This window comes from Triturus cristatus, chromosome 3_2 (assembly GCF_964204655.1).
Source record: "Triturus cristatus chromosome 3_2, aTriCri1.1, whole genome shotgun sequence".
Lineage (NCBI taxonomy): Eukaryota > Metazoa > Chordata > Amphibia > Caudata > Salamandridae > Triturus > Triturus cristatus.
The window spans coordinates 574,401,271-574,427,464 of NC_140584.1; the positions used below are offsets into that span (position 1 = coordinate 574,401,271).

The window sequence follows — 26,194 nt, forward strand, 5'->3', positions numbered from 1 at the left end:
CCCCGACCCTGTTTTCTCTCTACATAAATGGTGTGGCAGACTATTTGAGAGACGACAGGGTCGATGCCGTCTCTCAAATAGTCTCAAAGAGTAGGGTAAAAATATCTACCCTACTCTTTGCTGACGACACTCTCTTAATTTCGAAAAGCCCCATGGGCCTACAAAGACTGTTGTCCCGCTTCTCAGAGTTCTGCGACTCCAGGGGGCTGCAAATAAACACGCTGAAAACTAAACTGATGGCGCTATCTCCCTCTAAAAACTTTAAGAACAACATCAAGCTCAATGGTACATCTCTTGAGCTAGTGGACGCTTTTGACTATCTCGGAGTGAGGGTAAATAACAAACTTAAATGGGCCCCGCACCTCTCAAAAATGCTCCTTGTCCACAAAAGAGCTGCAGGTGCAATATCGAGACATCAGAGGCTCTCATACAGCAGGCCGATAGCGGCGGCTGTCAAAGTCTACGAAGGGAAGGCACTGTCTGCAGCGCTCTACGGGGCGGAATTGTGGGGTTTCGAAAACCTGTCAGAGTTACTCAGATCCGAGAACAAGTTCTTTAGGGACTTAGTCTCGCTTCCCCTGTCCACCCCGCTGGTTCCTCTCCGCTATGACCTTGGCAGACAAAACATCAGTAACATGGCAAGGTTGTGCCCTATACTATACTGGGCAAGGATTAGAAGATCCCCTGAACTCCACCACTTTGCCTCTGCCCTGGACGAGCTACTAAATCTGGGAGCAGACCATAAGATTTCATGGGTATCAAACTTGAAAAAACATCTGCAGATGATTGGCCTAGAAGAAGCCTGGGCGAGCCAGGTTCCCCCTCCAAAACTTACGCTAAAAAAAATCTATTGGGATTGGGTCACGGCCGATACCCTAAGGAACCAGGAGGGTGTGCTCACTGTATACTTCCTGGATACAAAACCAGCTCCCAGCCTGGAATCCTTTATGGACCTCATTGAATCACCTGAAGACAGATCTCTATATCTCAAACTGAGATATGGCACGCTCCCACTCTATGATTTTCAAACCCGCTGGAGTAAGGTCATCACACACCCAAAAGGCTGCCCAGGGTGTGCCTCGCCCACAGAGTCTATTGGTCATTTCATGTTTGCCTGCCAGGCGTACAGGCAACCAAGACTTAGGTGGCTTAAACCTGTTTGCAACAATCTGGGTGTAAGGTCCGCTAGGGTTGCACTGCGTATTTTGACCTATGACACTACTGTCCCTAGTGTAATCTGTGGGACTGCCAAATACCTGGGATGGGCCTGGAGATTAAGACGCAGGCTGCTCAAGGCGCACCACCGTCAAGCTAACCACCCACTCCCCTGACCCTGCGACTATTATTGTTCACTCTATTAATTACAGGGGATATGTGGAACTGATACGTGTATTTACACGCTGTTTTTTATTCTTTTTTTTTTACTATGTATGGACTGAAGCCACTTGTTGTAGTATAATTTTTTTAATCTGTTTTTATCACACATTGTACTGCACTTTTATGATATTTTTATATGTCGAATAAAGTACTACAACACAGATCCAGATTTTATTCTGGACTTCCGGGCGGAACCAAGTGGCCCGCAACCAGCCCTGTCGGCAAAGGACAGCCACTCCAGCCAAGGAGCGAGAGGCAGTCGTTGCAATATCCATTGTGCAATCAATGATTTCTGCCGATGTTACCTCGCCTTCCTGGAGAATCTTTTTAGCTTCTTTCTTTCCTTATTCTGGCAACTGATCAAGATAGGGAGACAGGTCGCACCACATCTGGCGATCGTATCATCCAAGTATAGCCAAAGAATTAGCTGCTCTGACCAGCAGGCTGGACATAGAAGAAAATCTTTTGCCCACATTATCTAGACGCCTGCTTTCTTTATCTGGAGGAGTGGTAAGGGGAGCTGAAGGATTTCTAGATTTCCTCTGAGCAGCTAGATAACAGAGTCCGGTTTATGCTGGCTGGTTAAACAGGCTGGGCTACCCTCCGGAGCCTTATATTTCTTCTCCAGACGAGGTAAAACTGGAATGACCGCGCCTGGATTTTGCATTGCCTTTAAACCTTCCTCCCAAATATGGTCCACAATTGTGATTGACCGGACCGATTTCTTATAAGGTTCCTTAAAATCGTAAAGGAAGCACTCAGATTCCACCTTGGTCATGGGCAGGTCGAACCTTTTACCAGCCCTCTCCATCAAGTTATGGAAACCCCCTATATCCACCGGGGGGGAATCAACAGGTGCTGGAGCAGGAGAAGCTGGATCCGGAATAACAGTCATCCCACTCTACATCTGGATCCGGAATTGTGACATTGCCTTGGTCGTCGTCAGAGGTGTCATCCTGGACGGGAGGCGCAACAGGTGGACCATAATGCGCTTCCAGCATTGGCTGTGGTACTTGAGGGGCCACGGGACGATCAGGAGGAACAGCAGTAACCGGCACTCCTACTGGAACAGGAGGCTGTGCGCAAATCTTTTCCTGTAATCCAAGAGCATAACTTGTAAGTCTTTTAGCAAGGAAGAGGGCATTTGGACCATCTTCCGATGATATTCTCGTTGATATTGAGAGGGAGGACCATACTGCTCAAAATCCTCAAACTCCCCTTCAGAATCCGTGTCCTGGCATTTGACATGTAGCTGAGAAGGAATATTAGCATAGCCAAAAGGTCCCTCCTCCTCATCAGATTCCTCTTCTTCAAGGAGAAGTGCAGGAGGTAAAGGAGTCACCCTCCTTGGCGAAGTCATCTCTGGTGGGATTTGACATTTCTTGAGCAAAATTGAAATTTTTTCCACCGCCGACGATGTCGTCGACGGGACTATCGACCTCGAAGACCGGATCGTCGACGAAGAAATTACCGTTCAAGACGCAGTCGTCGATGTCATCATAGTCGTAGACGTCCTCGTCAACGTGGTTGGCGTTGTCACACTCGTCGTCGACATCCTCAACAACGTTGTCATCGTCGACGACACAAATACCACCGCGTTGAACTCGTCGACACAGAGCTCTGTGTCAGTATTGGTGACGAGGAAACCACAGTCAACGGTGTGAAAGATGAAGAAGACTGTACCTTAGGCTTTTTCGTCGACAGAATCGATGACGGCGTCGTCGACGAGTGAGTCATTTTTTATGATTTCACCTCAGAAGCCAATGATGATGTATTTTTGAAGGTCTTTGAAGCCGCAGGAGGAGACATTGGAGGAACAGAACTGGATTTCCTCTCAGCACTTACTCCTTTTGATAGTCCTTCCCTCTCCTTTACACCTTGGTGAGGAGATTCGACAGGACTAACCCCTTCTGACCTATCAGAGGTCTTTTTCAAGGCCTTACCAGGGCGTTTCTCAGAAGGAGAAGCTCTACCCCTTTTTACAGACCTTCTTGAAGAGGTCGCAGAAGATGTTTCATCGCCGTCACTGGACACTGGCTCCTTTCTTGATTTCAGCTTCTGGAGACAGGTCAAAAGACGCCCTTCACGATCATGCAAAGTCTTGGTAGAAAAAGTGCGGCATATCTTACAGTCTGCAGCCTTATGGTCTGGGTACAGACAGTAAATACAGTCCTTGTGCTGGTCTTCAATATACAACCTCTTCTTAGCACAGGTAGCACATGCTTTAAAGAGGGCCTTCTTCTCTTTATCCGACATCCTGAAGAATTTGAAGAAAAAACTGCTGAAAAAGTTGTTAGAATCCAAGTACAAGGACAAAAACTGAGCTGAGCTCAGTGGAGACTCCCTTGCACAACGTGCGGTCGAAAATCTGAGGTTCTGAGCTTCTCTCAGGAGGGTTCTAGGGGGTGCGGCTAATCTGATTGGTTGTTCTTTTTTTTTTTGGTCTCTTTTACAAAAAGAGGTGGATAGGTTGCAAGACAAGAATGGGCCTAGGCCTAGGTTCTGTTTTGGTAATCGTTTCTATTGCTATTTTATGTATACCGGGGACTCCCATTCTGACAACGGGGAATGATACAGCCATGGGAATCTATGAAAGTTCCTATACTAGAGTAAACAGCACTGCCTGAAAGCAGTCAAAAAGTTAAAAAGCAATTAGATTGTAGTGTTGCATTCTTATCAAGGAGGAAAAGGTGCTATTCTCTTTAGAATTTAAAGTTGAAAAATTAGTGACACTTTTGGTTGAGAAAGGGTACAAGGAAAAATCTAAGACACTTTAAAGGCTGGAGAATGGACAGGACATCTGTGTGTATTAACATATGTGGTATTTGTACAGCTGAACATAGGCCAAAGACAGTGGACAGCTGTACAGGATTAGAGGCAGATAAAGTCAATGAGTGACTGGATGCGTAGCTGGGTTCTAAGAGGGGTGAGTGGAGTGTTACTGCTTCGTGCCATCCTTTAAAAAGAGTTGCGTCTTCCGCTCTTTCCGAAATCGGAACAGGCTCTGGGTGGTTCTGGTGGACACAAGTATGGTGGTCCAGATCCTGAGTCGATAGTTTTTTCTTTTTTGGACTTAGTCTCCATTCTGATGGTGTCCTGGCTTCTGAAAATGCTCTGAAAGATTCTGTTTAAAATTATATGTTATGCTAATGGAACTTCCTCACAAAGGGGTCGCTGGAATTTCTCTCCTGCTGTGCCCAGTACATGCCCTTAGATATGGATCAGCCAAGTGGTGAATCCTTTGTTCTCGCGGGGTATAGGGCAGCCCTGAAGACTCTAAACCTCAGACATGTGGACACACACCCCCTCCCACCCCCCACACCCCCAATTCTACCCCTACAGCTGCTCTCCCTTTTCTTGGCAGGTAAAGCATTGCTCGTTTTTGTTTGCCCTATCTTGCATATTTCCGTTTTTAGAGGAAGCGTTCTGGCCCATATTAGTCTAACTGTCCGAATAACCTAATCCAACACTGTAGGAAAACGAGGTGTAGGCCATCTTAGAGAAAAAATAGGATTACTGTAGTTGAGGCTCAAGATTTCCAGCGATATGATTACAGCTTTTCCCAGTGTGTTCGCAAGCTGGGCCCATTCACCTTTGCGTAAGCCTTTGAGAAAGTATATAGCTACAAATATGAGAATAGATACTCCCATTTATCAAGAGACCTTGGTGTACTTACAAGTTAATTCCAGAACTGCAACAGTCAGTTCCCTGATTTACTTCCAGACCCAGTGGTCTGTTCTTCCCTTTCATCACGTCTTCTCTTTGGAGTCCAAATGTCTGTCTGGTAGTGATTTAGATGGAGCAGCATAGGACTATATGATCCTAAACAGCAACACTGGCACTGAGTTACTATATGTTCTGGGGTCTATGTACACAGTAAAGCTGCTACAGTGTTGGTTTGGGTGGGTGGGTTGCATTCCCTGATTCCAGTCATTATGATTTCTGAAAGTTAGTTTACATAGTAAGGCTACTATCTTAAAGGTGGTAAAATTACTGTACAAAAATAAGTATGTATCTGTTGGGGCAGCCAGAGTACTAGGGTGGCCAATGACCAGCAAAGATACAACCTCCTAGTTTGTAAGACAGACCTTGTTCCAGTCAGAGCAAATAAAAGTTCTCAAAGGCCCACCAAAATTGCTTCCCAAACTTGAAAGCAGAGTCTGAAGAGCACTATTCAGCATTCTACATTCACATAGTCAGCTGAGCCTGCCTAAACTCCAAAGAATTAGCAAATTGATAAACAACATTGGGAAGCTACAATGGAAACCAGTGTCTCTGCATCAGCCACCAACAAGTACTTCTTAACACCTGAATTTTTTAATTTAAAGTTTTAGTACTTCAACACAGACTTCGATCAAAAATATTATGATGGGTGGAAGCCTTGTTCCGTAGGAACTGGTTTGTGTTCAATATCAGAGCATAAGTTCAAAGGAAAAATCTTTGGCTCTCACTTATACTGCCAACGTTTAAACACAGGCTAACCTTTCAGGTCCTAGGCCTTACTGAAAGCTCACAATATAGAAGATTCACAATTCAGAAAATGTACCCTTTCCTTCTGACTAACATTAAGCATCTCTATTTAAATAACCTGGGTCAACCATTAATGTGGGAGTCCGTGTTAAACTTCTTTTTAAACTTTTGACATACATTTAAGTCTTTTCCAGCTCTTCGCCCACAGTCTGTCCAGTGAATCTTTTACATGGACTGTTTCTTAAATGATAAATTTGATCCTATTGTCCAACAGTAAGCCAAGTTTAATAGGTGTGGTAACCCTTTACCTACTATTTTCAAGATTACTAAATAGTTTATGCCTTCCAAATGCTTGATCTCCTCCCATTCTCTTCCACCATTCAGCTACAGCAGTGTCTGCTAGTAAGCTCACCCCTTCAGCTCTGTCCCTGACTTAACCAGATCGTAGATTTGGGAAAGTATGCCACAGAGATCCAACACGCCAGGATCCTCATTTTATCATTAATTTACACATTGGACTCCACAATGGCTGTCCTGTGACGTACGCAAAACATTAATTGTGCCACAGGCTGTCCTGAACACACCTGATGAAGCAGTACCAGAAGATTTACTCAGTGTCTTCCTGCCAAAATCGGTTCAGTCGTTGAGGTGATGTGCCATGTATAACACTTTTACAATACTGGCACACAGGGCAGTACTGACAAATGTAATGTTCTCATGCAGCCAGGCCTTAGGCTCCACCAACAGCAATCTTGTGCACATTTCTATAGTTTATTGCATGACAGGCTATCTCCAGTCCATCACACTAGGAGAGTTGATGTAAAGCTTAACCTACACAGTTCCTTTCAGTTCCATGGTAGAGAAAGATTGGGGTTGTCAGGAGGGCTAGGTTACAGGCGTGGTGGGGACTCCATGGATTGTGGTGTGGGGAAGTGGAATCACACCAGCAACCTGGGAGTTTCATGCACCCTTCCAGACATGAGCAGTTGCCATTCCCAAGCTTCAATGACACCAGAAATACCAGGGCATTCTGTGTCTCTCAAAATCCTTTACAAAGGTAACGTAAGAAAAATACACACATCACTTGCGCATGTTCCAGCAGCCCGCACTCACATTGGCCTTAGTTAGATGATCATACAAAAATGTAAAAACTTAAGAGACTGACCCTCTTAAAGTACAAGAGATTATTTAGGTCTCTTGGCCTATAGGATGATCACTAAATTCTTACCACACGTTGCATGTGTCGTTTTCCTGCTGAATTCTCCATGGCTTGGAAGCATAAATTGCCTCACCATTTAGGCTCAACCATTTGCCAACAGCATAAAGTCTCTCCTGGAAGATTGGAGCAATTGTGCCCTCCTTTGTAGGTCCCACGTTGAGGAGATAGTTGCCTCCATAACTCACAGTCTGAATTAGCTCCTACCAATAGAAAACAAAATATTAATATGGTTGTAGGTTTCTATTTGCTTCTCAGAATCACCAGACCCACCTAGTTGACCCATTTGACACCTCATCCCCCACCCTCTGTTGCACCATATCACCACTTTTGCGTGTCACTTGGTCTTGCTACTTGCAAGGTAAAGATTGCCCAATCACAGACTAGGGTGGCGGTCAGTTTGACATTCATGTTTTAAAAAAAAAAAATATTTCTGACTCCCCGCATTTCAGGAGCTATAAAAGCAAAGGATACAAATATGATACATGATAAAACCAAAGCAAATGATAAAACCAAGGGATACAAATATACTTCAAATGTCAACAAATCAAAAAATGATTAGCTGTGTCTCGAGATCCCCTCCCCTCCTGCCCCCCATGAACAGTTGGCTTGCAACAACAAGGCTGTTACTACATTGTAGTGATGGTGCCTCCTAAAGAAAGGTGGAGAATTAACGTCTATATTTTAATCTGAAGTCAAAAAACAAAATAAAACACAACCAAACCTTTTACAAATCTTCTAATCTAAAACCAGAGATGGCCAATGATGAAAAAGTGTAAAATTGGCTAGGGCTGGAGGAGGTACTGATTGGAATGGATGCCATCCACTATTAGAAGGTACAGCCACAGTGGAGAATGTCTATGATGTACAAAGAGGTCCTTGGGAACACCCAGGTGGGACTACTATGGCTGGGGTCGTAAATAGTTCCCTGGTGGAACACATGGTGCCAAGAAGCCCAATAGTTATAGACATGCCTTCATAGGGACAATACATGAAGTGTTTCAGTGATGGAGAGAATGCTGTGGTCAGTTAGTGGCTAAGAGGAGGATGCTAAAGGAGTTTCATTGCAGTAGGAAGCAATCGTTAGTCGGCTGTTAAGTGAATGATGCATGAGAAACTTTCCTCAGGGTAGAACTCTCATGTGCGGTTTGGTATTTAGTATGGCCCTATAGTAATCATGTTCAGAGTTTTCCATAACTAGCAGATTTCCTGTTTGAGGAAAATCCAAGAGACTCAGGTACATACAAAGTTAATTGAATATTCCAGAGTGTACTTGCAGTAGTCCCCATGGTGGACTCTAGAGGGCACTGCCATGTATTTGCTGAACTATCTAGAACAGTGCTTTCCAAACGGTGTGTCGCGACACGTTAGTAGGTCGGCTGCCGTCTGTAGGTGTGCACACAACGTGGTCTAGGCAATGCAGTCTAGGCATCATGCAGGACGGTACTGTGCATGCTACTGATGCATTACCTGTTCCTGCGAAAGAGGAGGAGTCTCCTGTGGTGGGGCAGCGAGCAGTGATTGGAGTTGGAGCATCGCTGCTGCTTGCTGCCACCCTCCTGCAGACCCGTTGAAGCATCCGGTAGTGGCAGTGAGTGGACTGCCGGTGGCTCCTGCAGTGCAGTGCTCTGCATCACCCCCTGCAGTCCTGTTCAATCTAGGTCAGGGGGAGGCCAGCAGCACCAGTGGCATCCGACGCTCACTGCTGCAGCCCTCTCGCAGACCTGTAGAACCTCCGGCGTTGAGTAAAGGCTGCAGCGGCTCTCGCTGCTGCCGCCCCCACAGACTCCTACCCCCCGCACACCCTTCAAAGCTTACGCAGGGGGGCAAAAGCAGCATCACCAGTGGCACAGCTTCACATGCTTGCGGCTCCTGCAGCGCTCGCTGCTGCCGACCCCTGTAGACCTATTCAAGCTTACACAGGGAGAAGGGGACAGCAGCATCGCCAGTGACGTGGCTCTTGCAGTTCCACATGTTCGCTATCAACTTTATACATCTCATTAAAATAGTGAGTGTTGCTGCTTATATTCAAATTGTTTTAATTCTTGCACATATTTACATATTGTTACCCCTAAATGACAGCAGTCTTGGAAATGTATGTATGTTAATATTTTATAAATCATATATTTTGCTAGTAAAACTCAATTACCTTGTCCCAAAATGATGCATGTCTAAAAAGTGTGTCACCAACATGAAAAGTTTGGAAAGCACTGATCTAGAAGCTCAGAACTACTAAACTAAAGAATCATTAGGACTTTGATCTCAAATAAATAAAAGGAAACACCCTTCTTCAGGGGTGGCAGACAATCAAATCCCTAGGTGCACTGCACTGCCTGCCAGGAGCACCCCTCAAAAGAACTGGGAGAAAGCATTATGTCTTGATCTCTTAGAGCATAAAACATTTGTGCAATCAGTCATTTCTAACTTTTTTTCAAATACGCAAGAGATCCTTGATAGATGTTTAACTAGGTGCGGACCATGAGGAGGATTCAATAGGTGAACATGAAGAGAATGCTTGAAAGGGCCTTCTTGTCCATGTTCGTTTGGATCAAGAATCTCTATACATGTGCCCAAAGTTGTCTTTCATAAGGCAGCTTGCAAATATTCTGCTAAAAGCCACCATGCAAGAAAACCACCCCAAGCATCACAGGGCACTGCATTAGGAGCTGCCAAAGATTTTTTGGGCTTAAATTAAAAATATGTAAATGATGCTGAATGGGAAGACTACATACATATAATCACTGTGCATATAGACCAATGTGCAGGAATCAACCAAGGTGTGCTTTGACAACTATTAGGAAACTGCAACATTCTAAAAGGAACAACCATGGGGCCCCACAATGAAAGCTACAGACTGCCACGCCTTTGAAAATCAACAACCACAAGCAGATTTTGCTTACACACACACACACACACACACACACACACACACACACACACACACACACACACACACACACACCCCCGCCCCCCCCCCAGGTTTTGAACAGTAAACAACTCACATGAATTATGCTAGTTTCATCCATGAGCTGATCCACTTCCATGTTCCTCCGATAGCCCCAAGAATACATATCAATTGATGTACACATCTCCCACTTGTGGTCCGGCAGAACACCAGGCTTGTACTTATCTGCACAATTGTAGAATCCTCCATGATGGCAAGAGCAGTTTTGACACCACCGATCATTGACCACCACAGTATCCTGAAATAAAAAATAAATAAATGGGAAAAAACTAGATATTCACTCAAGGCCACTCTGTGGCCGTTACAGCAGACCACTGAGAAGGTTTAAACAAACATGGTACTTGCCTACGTTAAGTACTTTTCTATTAGAGACTCGAACAAACTGCAGATTCCTCACCTTGGGAATTTCCCCAGGCGCCAGACTGAATCCGGAGAATTTTAAAGGCAATTCCCTCGTGCATAGATAAGTAGCGCTATATGCCTCCCAGATGGATTTGTCCCGCCCTGGATGTGACGTCGGAGACACTATACCAGTGCCACCTCCGTGCACTGATTCAGTTTCTTTCTGATCTCTGTCCGCACCATTTAACACGGATCCCATATAAATCAGAATATGTTCAAGTGTGCATGTGTCTTGAGTGGGATCTTATTAATGGACTGTAGAAGTCCATTCCTCAGAACAGTAAGGAGGGTGGGTCAGTAAGGTATCTGTGGTTAGAGTCTCTACCTGAAAAGGCAGTACCAAAGAAAACCTACTTTTCCTTCTGATAGAGACTTCCACTGCAAATGTCTTAACTTGTGAATAGATACCTAAGGAGTACCTTCGCAGGTGGCGAGTCTGAATGGCTCAGACCAGGAAATCCTGTAGGACAGATCGGGCAGAATGCCCATCCACATCAGACCTGGCTGTCCCAGGCAGTAATACTTTGCGAACATGTGGCAAGACGCCAACTTAATGGCCTGGCAAATGTCCTGTCCAGAACTGCCACACAGTGCACCAGCACAGTGGTAACTGCTTTTGTTGGTGGATTGAGATTGCAAACATTTCTGGGGACTACTTTTTGGCCATCTGTAGCAGATCTTGATGCAAAGCCCAATCCATCAGGAGATAGTACTCTTGCAGTGATTTGCTCTTTTTTGCCTCGGAGAAACCAACAGTTAGTGATCCTCTTGACACTCTAGTCCGATCAATGTTGAAACTAAGGGCCCTTTTAGAGTGGAGGTGGTGAAGTTGTTGTTCTTCCTTGGAGGGGTGAAGCAGTACGACAAGCTGATGGATTGCCCTATGTGGAAGGGTGTGACTACCTTTGGTAGGAATTACACTTTTGTCTTGAGGACCAGCTTCTCGGTTAAGAATAAGGTGTATGGTTGTATCATCGACAATGCCTGAAGTTCACTCGCTCACCTGGCAGACATCATGCTGATGAAGAATGCCGTGACAATGGTCAGTCAACAGAGATTACAGCTGTTCATCAACTCAAAGGGAGTACACATCAGATAGGCGAGAACCAAATTAAGATACCATTGTAGGATCACAAAAGGTGTTGGTGGGAACACGTGCATCAGCCCATTCAAAAACAGGTGACTTGTAGAGAGGCAGCTGATCTGGTGAACTTAAGAAGGCCACAACGGCCGAAAGAAGACCCTTAACTGTTGCCACAGCAAGGTCTTGCTGGGCCAAAGGAAGACAAAACAAAAGTACATCAGACAAATGTGCGTTTAAGGATAGAACATGAGAAACACCAGACAACAAATTTCTCCTGGCATCCTGTGTACACAGTTTTTTTGGATGGGCGACTGGCTCTCAAGGTTACATCAATAACTTTGGGAGGGAGATCAAAAGCCATCAGCTGTCACGGTTAAAACTCCATGCATGGAGGTGTTGCTTGTGAAGTACCTGGTCCTGCTGCTGTGACAGGAGGTCCTCACGAAAGGGCAACGTGATCATAGGACAGATGCTCATGGCCAGAAGTTGTGGGTATCACCCAGTTCGGAGCCACAAGGCTGACTTGGGCCTGGTCTTTCTTGAACTTTTTCAGCACTCTGTAAGATGGGTGGGGGTGCTGGGGCATATAGCAGTCCGTACCCCCAGTTAAGACGGAAAGTGTCTGAGGGAGAACAGCATTGGGAACTCCAACACTTTCCTTGTGGTGGCGAATAGATCAAGCTAGGGTTCTCTCCATTGCTGGAAGACAGCTTGTGTTACCTTGGAGTGCTTCTGACATTTGTCATCCCCTAAGCAACATCAATAGAGTTCGTCAGCCCTGGTGTTTAAAAATCCTGCCAGGTGCTGGGCAGTCAGGAAGATGCCCAGAGTTTTCAGCCACATACAGAGGTGTACAGCCTTCTGGCACTGAGCCCAGGACCACACACTGCCCTATTTGCTGCAGTACAAAATAGTGGCTGTGTTGTCCATGAGAATTTGTGCTCGTTAGCCCTGATGGTTGGGAGGAAGGCCTTCAATGTCAAGTGAATCGCTCAACTCCAGCATGTTGATGTGAAGGTGAGATTCCGCCAGAGACAACAGTTCTTTGATCTCCACCACTTCCAAAAGACCTACCCATGTCAGAAACAAAGCATGCGTCTTCTGAGTGGACACTCAATCGTCTGTTTCATTGCCTTGTAGTGGCATGCACTGTGGCCATCTTTGAGATGTGCCCGATTCCCGTTTTTAATTGCGTCGATTCCTGGGTTGGTTAGCCCAGTTTTAATGAGTTTAGGAGTTTGTATTTTCACACTTTATATTTAGTTTGCTTTTGAGTTCCCAGTATCTCTTACCTTGCAGGGGAGCCTGTCAGGTGCAAAAGTAGTTGCTGAAACCCAGTTTGCCCACCCACTGTTCGCCTTCTGAGGCATGTCTACATTCCTGGCAAGTCGGCCACTGCCACGACCCTCTATGCCAGCCCTTTAAGAGGACCGGATAGCGTGACCGTGCAGCGTCCTCTGAGCTAACATTCAATCGGCTGTTTCATTACCTTGTAGTTGCATGCATTGCAGCCATCTTTGGGAGGGGCCTGACTCGCACCGATTCCTGGGTTAGTTCGCCCAGTTTTAATGTGCTTATGAATTTGGATTTCCACACTAAATTTAGTTTGCTTTTGGGCTCCAAGTATCTCTTACAGGGGAGCCAGTCAAGTAGGAAAGGGGTTGCTGGACCCCAGTTTGCCTTTTAGTTTGTCCCCCCGTTTTTCGCCTACAGAGGCATGTCTACATTCCTGGCAACGCGGCCACACCCACGATACGGGCCCTCTATGCCAGCCCTTTTAGAGGACCAGGTAGCAGAGGCAAGCCCGTCCGCGCCCGTCCATGTCCAAACTGCACCTTGCGCCAGGACCCCTGGTCATTTTTCCAACCTGGCCTACATGAAGGGCGAGCTAATGGATATCTGCGGTAAGGGTAGGCAAAGCTGCTGTGAGACTTACAACTGCAATGTTAATAAAAATCAATTCCATTGCCCTGCATGCAATTATGCCTTTGGCTCAAATCCAACAGGGCGTACTAGTAACAACATGCCGGTAACTCCCACATATTCCACCCAGGCCCTAGGCCAGTATTCTGAGTCGCTTACTTGTGTGCTATTAAACACCGGGTCCCTTGTCAAACATGAATATGAATTTGCTGAATTTATGACCTGTTATGCTCTGGACCTTGGGCCCGATTCGGAGTATGGCGATCCCAAGGCAACCATACCTGCAGTGGCGGTCCGACCGCCGCCTCCTCGGCAGTTAGATCATGACCATGGCAGTCGGACAGCAGCTAGACAGCTGCTACTGCAAGGATCCTGGATCCCGGGGTGGTGGGGATAGCAGTGATCAATGGCAACAGTGCCGATGCCGGCACCACTGTGCTGATCACGACCTGCATTTTTACTAACCTTTCTGCCATGAACAGATTGCCGGAAAGACGGCATGTTGCGACCCCCTCTGCTTACACTGTCATGTGTCCACTGTGCGCCATGCACGACATGGTGCATGGTACACAGTGCACACACATGCATGTGGCGGTGCCATGGTGGCGGCATGTGCTGCAGGCTTTCTATGAGCCGCAACATGCCACCTCCGTGGCACTGCCATCACAAAAACGCCAGCCCGGCGGTAAAATGGTAATGTGGCAGTCGGGATGCTGCCCGCTTGGTGCTGTTCTCGCGACCGGCACAACGGTGGCCGGTGGTCGGACTGCCAAACTCCTAATCAGGCCCCTTGTATTCCTTACGGAAACCTGGACCGACGCTCCATCAGACCCAGATCTGAAAATTGCAATTGTGGACAGATATGATTTGTACAACGTGAATAGGAAAGTCAAATGGGGAGCGGGGGTATGAATCGCGATTATCTACTGCAACCACTTTAAGGTTGTGTTCACTCTTGCTGCTCATTTAGATCGAGAAGCCCTGATGCTTGCTTTTAAATTTAACAACACCACAACGTTTGATGGTACCCTGGTATACCGTCCACCCGGTCCAAGAGATAGTTTTGTTACATCGGTCTGAACCTTCATGTCGTCTTGTATGGAGTTTCCCAATTTCACCCTGCTGCTTGAGGATGCAGAGCATCTGGTCGACTGCCGTTGTAGTTTTGACCTCAGGGAGATAGTTAATCTACCTACCAACAAGGCTAATCACACTCTTGATTGGATTTTTACTAACAATCTAGCAATAAGCCTCAACAAAGTCTTACCTCTGATATGGTTAGATCACAGAGCAGTCTTTTTCAAACTTGCCATTCCAGCTAGCAAATCTTGCTCTCCTAATTCTTTGAATCCCACCAAAACTCGCCCCTGGTGCAGAATTGATAGCCTTGAGCACAATACAATTTTGAAAAATCGTAGCCCAGTATTGGACAGTAATACTGAAGTTGCTGGTTCAAATTTCACAGACTCTATAGACTCTGAAGTCACTCGATTATCCCCAGAAAAAACTATAAAGAGTCACAGGAAAAATCCAACTGCTCTGTCGTACTCTTCTGAACTAAAATACTCAAACAAATATGCAGGGCTCAGGAACAGAGATGGAGGAAAGCAGACAATGTAGAAGAGCAAAATAAGTATAAATTAGTCATTGACGAGTATTAAGCGCTAATTATCTCAGGAAAAACAAAATTACTGGAAAAAAATAAGCATTGCTAAAGACTCTACGAGAGAACTCTTTAAAACGGTTACCATTCTCTCAAACTTTGACCAGGGTAAGCTCTTCACACCGGACCAAGCATTCTGTAACAAGTTGGCAGAGTTTTATTAAGAAAAGGTACACAGCGCCTTAGAGGAAGTTTCTGCTAATCAAGACACAGTAGTCCTCCTGTTCTTCTCCTTTGGGGTTGCATGGAAATTTTGATGGAGCGCAGAATAGTCTTGATAATTTTACCACTCTAACTGAAGATAAAGTAATAAGACAGCTGGAAACCACCAAGTCAGGTTCTCCTCTGGACCCCTGCCCACCATATGTTTTGCAAATGGTTTCCAGTACGATTTTGGTGCATTTTGCTAAACATTTGAACAATGTGCAGACCTCAGGTCAATTTCCGGTAGTATGAAAATAGGGGTCGGTGTGCCCTATTAAAAAAAACCTTCCCTTGATCCAGGTGATACCAAAAATTATTGCCCCATTTCCTGCCAACCCCTACCTGCGAAAATACTGGAAAAGGCTATAAACGAGGTTCTGGTGGCATTTTCTGGAAGCTAATAATCTTTTGGATTCATTACAATATGGCTTCAGACCTCAGCATTGTACAAAATTAGTCTTAGTTTTTGCTACTGAGGAGATTTGAATGCTGGTGGATAAGGAAGGGAGGGCTGCGCTGATTCTGCTCGATCTCTCTGCTGCGTTTCATACGGTTAATCAATCAGCTATAGAGGGTCGGGATTAGGGGTGCAGCCCTAACTATCCTCAGTTCGTTCCTGGCCAATAGAGAACAGACTGTAGCATTTGGAGGCTTCACCTCAAATACGTTTTTTCTTCCCTGTGGGGTGCCTCAGGGATCATTGTTATCCCCCATGCTTTTTAACATCTATGTCACCCCCCTGGCGAAATTCTTTCGATCACATGATTTCACTGTGTTTTCCTATGCCGACAACATGCAAATAGTTGTGTAAATTTCATCTGACGTCCACGTTGTTGCCAAAAAAGCTAAAAACTGTTTGGCACATATTGTAATCTGGATGCAGGAAAATTACTTTAAATTAAATACCCAGAAAATGGAGCGGATCTTCTTTGGCAATGATATCTCATTTTGGAATGCTTCATTGTGACCCTTTAATCTTCACCCTCTTCCATCTCAATCTCGGAAAGTGAAGCACTTGGGGGCCATATAGGATAGGCAGCTCTGTTTTTCTCAGCAAATTAACCATATTACCCCCTCTTGTTTACATCTACTTAAGATACTTAAAGTCTTTCCATTCATTCTCCCAGATATTCAAACAATGGTTATGGTGGCCTTGGTTCTCACCAAGACAGACTATTGTAACACGTTATATTTGTGAATTCAAAAAAGCTACAATCTTAGCTTCAAATCACTGCAAAATACAGCAGCTCGTCTACTTTTAAAAATTCCCAAATTCAGACCTACTTCAAAGAGTATTTGTGGCCCTTACTGTTTGCCTGTCTGCGAGAGGTTCAAATTTAAAGCTCTGTACATGGTCCATAAAGCACTGTACAAAACTGGTCCCTCCCCTCAATTTTCAGGAGATCTTCTCATGGCATGTTCCCCATCGTAACCCAGGATCAAGCACGGCCAAATAAGTGGCCATGCCAAAAATAAAGAAGGCCAATTGGGGAGGTAGAAGTTTTTCCTACTCAGCATGCAAGCTTGGAATTTCCATGTCCTTCCCTCGGAGAACTCAATCAAATTGAGCACTTTTGGGGAAATCGTAAAAAAACCTGGCTTTTTGCTTCTTGTACTAAGTAGGTCTCCCTCTATGTGTCAGTTCTGTTATAGGACATTAGCGCCAAGACACCTTGGCATTCATAAGCTTTAGGAAATATAAATTACTTACTTACAACTGTTAGCTCTGGGTTGAGTAGAGAGAGGGGTCTGCCATCTGACAAATAGTGGTTGAGGAGCCACCACTGCAGGTCTTGCACAGTCTCATGACAACTAAATGGAATTGGACAGGTTCTCCAAGTGCTGAGCCTACTGAGACTTCAAAATCCATTGCATAGCCCACATCTGCCACCTGTGGTGTTCCATGAGCAACAGGCACCGAACCCTCAAAGCCGCTATCACTACGAACAAGACCAAGGGGGGAATCATTGGGATCAGAGCGTGAGTGTCCTGTACTCGTTCAGGTGGAGGGAAGGTTCAAAAGAGATCTGTATCCAAGATGACTCAGATGAAGGGGAGCCGCTGTGATTGAGTGAGGTGTGACTTTGCAGAGTTGATGGAAAAGCCCAACAATGTCAACAGGTCAGCCATCACCTGGAGGTGGTAGACAACTGTTTGAGGCAAGCCTGCTTTCAGTAACCAGTCGTCAAGGTATGGGAAGACTGGTATTCCCAAACCCAACAGAGACTGAGACTACCAACATCACCACTGCGAGAACCTGAGCTGCACTGGTAAGGCAAAAGGATAGAATGGGGGACTGAAAAAGTGCTCTTGGCCTACCTGAAACCACAGTTAACATCTGTGGGATTGTAGGACGGGGATGTGGTGAGGTTCCGTGTGGGACGGAACGACACTTTTGAGTGGTGACGAATATGGATGAGTTAGGTATCTACGAACCGCAAATGACAAGTATAGTGGGTGTATGCAGTTTCGCTACGCAACCACGTATGGTTCGTCTTATTTTCGGGTTTGTTCATCTGAACCCTCGGGTTCCATTTTAGATACGGCATCCATTTTGTTTCTTGCCCTCAAGTAGCAAGCGAACGGACTTTGTCCGCTTCGTGACCCTGGGACTCCCAAGCTTACACGAGGGACACGTGTTCCTTTGAGTATGACTTTTATGACGAGGGAAATGACACGACGAAGGCAGATGGCCCCGCTTAAGGCTCATCTTGCCGTGCCGGTCTATTGTTTCAGTCATGCATACATTAGACACGGTGTCTCTGATCCCGTTAACGAGTTTACTTTATTACCCCCGACACTCTTCTTTAACCTGTTGTGCATCCTTGTCCTTTCTTTGCATCTGTTTTTGTCCCTTCTATTAATGTGTTTATGGTCAGGATGGAATGTGTTTTATTGCAGAGAAGATATGTTTTTACAGTTGGGAACTGGCAATACTGTTGTAGTTATGTTCCGGCCTCCTGAAACATGAACGCGACCCTTTTGAAGTTTATTGTGGGAACTGAGTTGTAATCTTTGTTCACCATACTGTTCTATGGGAAAAACGTGTATAAAAGGAGCGATCCACTTTTGCAAATTGAAGCAGTCTCCGAGAACCTACACGCTGTGTACTTCTTGTGACCTCTGTATCCCTGCAGTAAATAAACGCTGATCTCTGACGTCGCTGGAAGTGTCCCGTGTCTCTGTGTTTGGTACGCCAGAACAGGTAACCCACGAAGGTTTCAGGTGTTGTTCCCTGGCACCGCTGGGTCTTAGAATAACCCAGTCCTTCAGTTGGCGCCCAACGTTGGGCGACATCAGCGGTACCGGTCCAAAGCCCGACGATCGTGAGGAACTTCGTGTGAAATCTCCGAGGGAAGGTGCACCCCGCTTCATCGATCCAGTTGTCGAAATAAGTGGCCCGACGTCTTTTCCCGCGAAGATCCCCGCCTCCTGACGGCTGCGACGGACTGATGCCCTGACTGTCGACCTGTTTTGGCGCCTGGCGTAGTCCTTTGTACGGCGAGACGATAGACGGGCCTTCCTGGTGACGCCATTGCTCTCTCAGTTAAGTATTTGTGGGTCGCTCCCAGTGTTCCTTTGTTGTTTGCATGGTACCATAGCATTCGTGGTTCTTAGTTGTTGGGTTTTATTTGACGATTGCAATTGCCAAAAACCGAGGGTCTCGCAAACTTTTTGCGAGGATATCATAAATTCGATAGCCCTTGAAGTTTGTAAACTCGGTTAGTGTGCGCGATGCCTAGCCGTAGTACTTTGTTTGGGTTTCTCAAATGTTGCAGAACGGATTCCCGGCTGGAGGACTCGTGTCCGATACCTCCGGTTGGATCTCCAATTTACGAGCTCTATAGTCGCCATGGTGTGGGTCCTATCGTGTATAATGAATATTGGGTCCGCTACACTAAAAATGATGGTGTTCTTAGTTGGCCATCTCATGGTAGTTTCGAAACTGCCGTTTTAGATAATTTGGAAGCTAAACTGTTTAAAAAGAAGGCTAGGCCGGCCATGTTTGATTCCTTCCGGTTATGGCGGAAAGAGGCCAAGCAGAAAGAAATCAAACAGAGTAAGAAAAATAAAAGAGAAGGCGTTATTGCGGTGATGCAAGATGCTGAACAGTATCAGCGAGACAAAGATGAGAAAGAGCAGGAAGTTAGTGCTCGACTTCATCATATGGCGGTGGATAAATGTTATCCGGTGCTACCGTCTAATGTTGATAAGTCGGGAGAAGAAGCGGTAGAGGATTCGCTATTGTCTTATCTGTTGAAATCACCACCTCCCTATGCTCCCGATACTCTGGGCCCTGTGATTCTACCTCTTCCTCCACCTGCTGTTTTGGCGGCTGCTGGTCAGCCCGCCGTTCCTCCCGCTCTCCCGAATCCCCTTGTGCCGCAGATCGTTCATCCTCTTTTACCAGCTTCTCTTCCTACTGCGCCTTTTCAGGTCCCTCCTCAGTCTGTCGTTCCCACTACTCCTGGTGCCGCGTCTACTTCTACTGCCTCCACCCCTACTGTTGCTGCGCCTGCATCTTCTTCCTCTTCTCCTTCTGTTCGTAGCCGTCTCCTGACTGCTGTTGCTACTCTTTATTCTCCGCTTTTTGGGCCAATACTCGGCTCGACTCTTTCAGATGTCGCTCAGAGGCGCAGCCAGCTTCCTGATGATAGGGAACGTGAATCACTGGTAAAAATGGCACGTAAATGGATCCGTAATCCTGTTAAATACCCTTCGCGTGTAGTGTTTGAAACATTTTCTCAGTTTAATGCGCCCACTCAACGATTCGTGTTTGAGGAATTGTGTAAATCGTTGAAGGAGGAGTGGGATCATGATGTGGTAGATAATATACCGTCTGAGGTTTCCGAGCTCCAGCATCGGTTCACAACTGGTGTGATCGTAGGTGACAAGATTCGAGAAACTCTAGAACGTTTGTTATCATTTCGATGTACAGTGCAACCTCGAGCATTGTTTAAGGAAGAGACTGCAAAATGGATGGCAAAACCTGGTCAATATCCGATGCGGGAAGTTCCCCCAGTATGGATGCCAGGTGATCCTAATGCTAACCCTGCTGTCCCAGGCCGTTTTCAGAGAGTGTGGATACACCTCCCTTGGAAACGATCGGAAGTCTTACAGGTGAAGCAAACTTTGCCTGATCCCCGTAAAAATCCAGCAGGTTATTATAAGGAGCTGTCCCAATTGGTGGATGCTACTGTTATGAACCTTGCTGATATTGACATGTTGTTTGGCAATGTAGTGCCTCAGCCGATTTGGGCGAAAATTCGTCACGAGAATCACGCAGCCGAGTTAGGCGGTGACTGGGCTGCCCTTACAGCGGCAGACGCTCAGCAAGTCGGTGGGGCTAAGCCTGAGCAGCTTATTGTGGAATTGCCCCAGAGGATAATTACCCTTATGAAAACGCTTATGCCGGCGATGCGCGTCAATTGGGACAAGTTGTCCGCGTGCAAGCAAAAGAGGGATGAAAGCGTTTCCGATTTCTTTACGAGATTCGAGGAAGCATTTGTCGATCATAGTGGCCAGGACATGGGTTCAGAGGGTGGTCAGCGGCTGTTTGTTGATAAGTTTGTATCGAACTTGTTGCCCGAACTTAGCAATAAGTTGAAAAATTCTGAGAGTTCCTGGGCTGTTTCTACCACTGCTCAAATATTGGCTACGGCCCAATATTACGAAAATAGGGAAAAGGAGGAAAGTGAACGTGCAGATAAGAAAACAAAGCATCTTAAAACTAAGGTCTTATTGCAGCAAGCGTATCCTCCGCGCTCGAATTTCAGTGATTCGCAACAGCCAAATCGACCGCAATCACAGTTCTCCAGATCGCAGACGCGAAATGACTCTCCCGCACCTCGTTTTGTGTTGGGATATAATCAATGTGCGTATTGTCGAGGGGAGGGCCATCTGAAGTTTAATTGTCCGGTTCTCCGTGATAGGAATAATGGTGTGTCAGCTCGAGGAGGTCGTGGTGGTCCTCAACAAGCTTCACGTGGTAGAGGTCGTGGAGTTACTCAGAATCAGGCCGAGCGTTTTGCTACTTCCTCAGACTCGCAGAATTGTTTCGATCGACGTGAACCATCGTCCGGTAGATCTGCACAGTATCATGTGGATGACTGTTACGTAGAGCGTGATGTTGATACGGATGGTATCTACTAGGACAGCCATAGACGAAGGAAGGGAGAAGTATCAGTTCCGGTTGATCAGAGAGGGCCTTATGTTGCAGTAGCCACATTGGGTGTCGTTGAGCCTTTTCTGTTGGACACTGGTGCAGCAAAAAGTTCCATTATGCATTCGAAACTCCCTGGCGCGCCTTTGTCTGGCTTAACGAATGTTTCCGTTGGATTCTCTGGCGCCCCCGTTAGCAATCCAGTTTCTAGCCCCTTACGATTGGGTCTCATCAGTTAGAAGCTCCTTTGATTTTGACTACTGGTTGTGGTGAGAATCTTTTGGGTTTGGATTTGTTGAAGAGGTTACATGCGACTTTGTACTGCTCTCCTACGGGTGTGGAGCTTACGTTGGGTGAGAATGTGATTTCCCCTATGTATCTATCGATCGATAAGCTCCCACCGGAATTGAGTTCTCTTCCGGTTTCTTTGTGGGCGACAGGTCCCAATGATGTGGGCCTGCTGGATATCCCACCTTATGTTGTTCAATTGAAAGCTGATGCGCGCTTACCACGCATACCCCAGTATCGTATTTCCCTTGATGGTGAACGGGCACTATTAGCGATCATTTATGATCTGATCGGTAAAGATGTTATCGAGGAGACACGAGGTAACGTGTGTAATAGTCCCGTGTTGCCTATTCTAAAACGAACTGATCCGTCCAAGCCTCCCGTGTACCGTCTAGTTATTGACTTACGGGAAGTAAATAAAATTGTTGTCCCGCAGTTTCCTGTGGTTCCAGACATTACGGCTTTACTGACTCTGATTCCAGCCTCTGCATCATGGTTCTCGGTAATCGATCTGAAGAATGCGTTCTTTAGCATTCCGATTGCTGAGGAAAGTCGTGATTTGTTCGGATTTTCGTTAGGAGGTCGCAGTTTCCGGTTCAAACGCGCACCTCAAGGCTATTGTGAGAGCCCATCGATATACAGCCAAGCTCTTAAGAGTCAACTAGATGCATTTGTGCTGCCGACTGGTGCGGCTTTGATTCAGTACGTCGACGATCTGTTGGTAGCTGCAGATACTGAACAAGTTTGCAAGACTGCTACTGTGTCACTGTTACAGCATCTCTGTGACTTACATCACAAAGTGTCACCTTCTAAATTGCAATATTGTTGTCAAGAAGTTACCTACTTAGGTCACTTATTGTCAAAGGCGGGAAGAAGGTTGACCCCTGAAAGAATCGCAGCAATTGCTCGAATGACTGTGCCAACAACCCAGAGAGATGTGCGTGCCTTTTTAGGTATCACGTCATACTGCAGACAGTGGATTCCGAATTTTTCACTGTTAGCGAAGCCATTGATAGCTCTTACGTGCAAGGACGTTTCGACTCCTTTGCCATGGACGGAGGAATGTCAGAAAAGTTTTTCTGAACTACGTGATGCACTGTGTTCGGCTCCCGTGTTAGGTACTCCTGATTACAGCAAGCCATTCACATTATACGTTCACGAGAGGGAAGGTTGTGCGTTGAGTGTTTTAACGCAACAATTTGGTGGCAAGCAGCGCCCGTGTGCATATTTTTCCTCGACCTTAGACCCGGTAGCTAGAGCGTTGCCAAGTTGCTTGAGGGCGACAGCGGCAGCAGCGGCGTCTATTCGGCAGTCCGCAGGTCTTGTTATGGATAATATGCTCATGGTGATGGTTCCGCATGCAGTTGATACTCTTTTGAATCGGACAAAGACTCAACATCTGACGAGTGCAAGGTTGTCTGGGTACGAGCTGACCCTTTTGGCAAGTCATATACAGATCAAACGTTGTAATGTACTGAATCCGGCGACATTGTTGCCGATTAATATGGAATCAGATGATGTGCCACCACATGATTGTTATTTACGAACTGAGGAAGAAACAAAAGGTCGTGTGGACCTGAAAAACACTCCCTTGACAGATCCCGATGGTACTTTGTATGTGGATGGCTCGTGCTTTAAATTGCCGAATGGCGATGTGACGACTGCGTATGCTGTAGTGACGTTGAGCACGGTTGTGGAAACTGCGAGATTGAATCAGAATTCAGCACAAGCAGCAGAGTTGATTGCATTGACAAGAGCGTGTGTTTTGTCTAAAGGAAAGCGAGTGAATGTGTTTACCGACAGTCAGTATGCATTCGGTGTTGCGCATAACTTTGGAAGACTGTGGAGAGAAAGAGGATTTATTACATCGCATGGTACGAAGATTCAGCATGGGCAGCTCGTGAATGACCTTTTGGATGCACTTACACTGCCTAAACAAGTGGCGATTGTTAAATGTAGTGCACATCGGAAAGTGACGGATGATGTTGGTCGTGGTAATGCATTTGCGGATGAGATTGCTAAGGAAATGGCTAAGGATCTTGCGACCCGAATGTATGTCACGAGTTCAGTGAGGTGGCCGACAGAGACTGGTATGTGTGAAAATACTATTGAGAGTGTGAAAGCAATTCAGAACGAAGCTACTAAAGCTGAAAAGACTAAGTGGAAAGAAAGTACGGGAAAGTTGGACATGCATGGATGTTGGGTTGACCTGACGGAATGTCAGAGGTGGATGTTACCAGATGCGTATGTATTAGCTGTTGTGACGATGGCTCATGGGTTGTCACATATCAGTGCGAAAGGAATATGTAGGTTCTTGTCCCCTGTATGGAAGAATGAGGGTATTGCTAAATGTGCCGAGAGAGTGGTTAAGAATTGTATGGTGTGTTTGATGTACAATCCTGGCAAGGGCACCCCCACTCCACCTGGTCATTTTGCTCCTCCTGTTTGTCCCTTTGAGGTTATCCAGCTGGACTTTATCCATATGGAGAGATGCAATAACCTAAAGTATGTTTTGGTTGTGGTTTGTGCGTTCTCTAGATGGATTGAGGCCTATCCTCTTAAGGATAACACTGCCCTGTCCACAGCAAAAATCCTGCTGAAGGAATACTTTCCTCGGTATGGAATGCCACGGATTGTATGGTCGGATAATGGAAGTGAGTTTGTGGGAAGTGTAATGCAGAGTGTGTGTAAGGGTCTTGGAATTCGTCAAAAATTCCATAGTGCTAATCATCCTCAGGCAGCGGGTTTGGTTGAAGGGTACAATGGTACCCTAAAACTAAAACTCGCCAAGATTCAAGCTACGACTGGTCTATCATGGCCTGATGCCTTGCCTCTGGCTCTCCTATCGACCAGAGCGACCGTACACTCTCGAGTAGGGCTTAGCCCATATGAGATTGTGTTCGGCCGCCCTGCGAATATTTGGGGGGTCCCGAGACCAAGGGCTTTTGATAGTCTTGAGTATCCAATGTTAATTGATTACCTGCATGATTTGACCACTAAACTACGGTTAATCCATCATCAGGTCTTTGAAGCTCTACCGGCGCAGACAGAGGGTCCTGGACACCAGCTCCGGCCAGGGGACTGGGTTGTTACCCGAAATTTTGGTCGGAAGCGTAACTTGGAGCCAAGATTTGTAGGACCCTTTCAAGTCTTGTTGACAACGAGGACTGCGGTTCGACTGGAGGGCCGGAAGAACTGGGTACACGCCAGCCACACGAAAAAGGTACCGATCCCCTTACCAACGGATGGTTGGGTGAGGACTGGGATTTCGGCAACAGAAACTGAGACTCCTTTGCACTTTGTGCCGTTTAGCGACGCTCAACCTGTGGGGAATGATTTGTCACTGCCAAACCCACATGTGGAGTCATCGGTAGCAGAGAGCCCAAGGTCTGACTCGTTGTCCACTTCATTGAATACTGTTGCGCCAGCTGAACAATTGTTTGTAGAGCAAACGCGACCTGGAAGAAGTCGATACTTTCTTCGTTCAAGGACTAATAAAAATTAGTTGTATATTTGCTTTTTGATGCTATGAACATTATGGACAATTATATCCTTTCTTTTTGAGTTTTTATGTGCTGTCCCACGGCTAAGAGATTTGTAATAACACTGAACTTTGAGGAAACCTCTCCATCCGGGTCACCGTAGGGCCGTGCGGGTACTCCTTTCTGTTTAGCAGGTTTCTGACGCTAGGTTGGTTACTTTTGTCGATTCCTGGGAACTCCTGGGGATTGATAATCGCTACTCAGAACGAAGTGCGTCAAGTACGTCACGGACGGTTTGTAGAGGATGGCATTCTCTAAGCTGTTGGAAGTAGAAAGGATGTCGGCGCAGAGATCAGAATTAAGAAGAGTTGTATGTACAAAATGTTTTTTGTTTCAGGTGTTCCTACTGTTCCTGACCGTATCTATGTTATTGGTGGGTGGAGTGTATTTTGGAGTACAGTTGTTATTACCTTCTGTTTCACCTACCTCTTCTCCTAAACTAAGCTCCCTCACCACCGTTTCCCCACATTCTTTTCATCCTCTGCCTCAACATGAACAGATTAGGCGTGCGGAATTTATGAATAACTCCTTCGTTCAACTTCTACATCAGCATCAGTTGGTGATGAATACTACCAATTGTTGGGTGTGTGGGTTAATGCCACATACCATGGATAGGGGTATTCCATATTTGGTCCTTCCGTACAGCTCCCAGGGTTCGGCTCGAGCATTCCAAACTATGTTCCGTAGTGCACTAGATTCCTACCCCAGTCGAGAGCCACGTTCTGCCAATTTTGGTCCTGGGCCGTATCACAAACCTTTGGCGATAGCGATAGCGGATTTAGATAGAGATGTTTTTGATGCATCGCTTATCCCAAATGAAGAGGTACAGGCTTATAAGGATCTGAGCGAGGCTGAGTATAGTACGTCAGTGGGTGATAGACAGCTTAAGAGCTCGTC

At 46.1% G+C, this 26,194-nt stretch overlaps 1 protein-coding gene across 1 annotated transcript in view; it reads right to left on the reverse strand.

Moving 5' to 3' along the window:
- The window catches only part of FUCA1 (alpha-L-fucosidase 1), a 170,985-nt gene that overhangs the window by 42,464 nt on the left and 102,327 nt on the right, over positions 1 to 26,194 (reverse strand). The window contains exons 5-6 of the mRNA XM_085648309.1: positions 10,066 to 10,266; positions 7,076 to 7,266 (exon numbers count right to left, since the gene is read on the reverse strand). Of these exons, the coding sequence (XP_085504435.1) occupies positions 7,076 to 7,266; positions 10,066 to 10,266 (392 nt within the window). The remainder of the gene's footprint in view (positions 1 to 7,075; positions 7,267 to 10,065; positions 10,267 to 26,194) is intronic.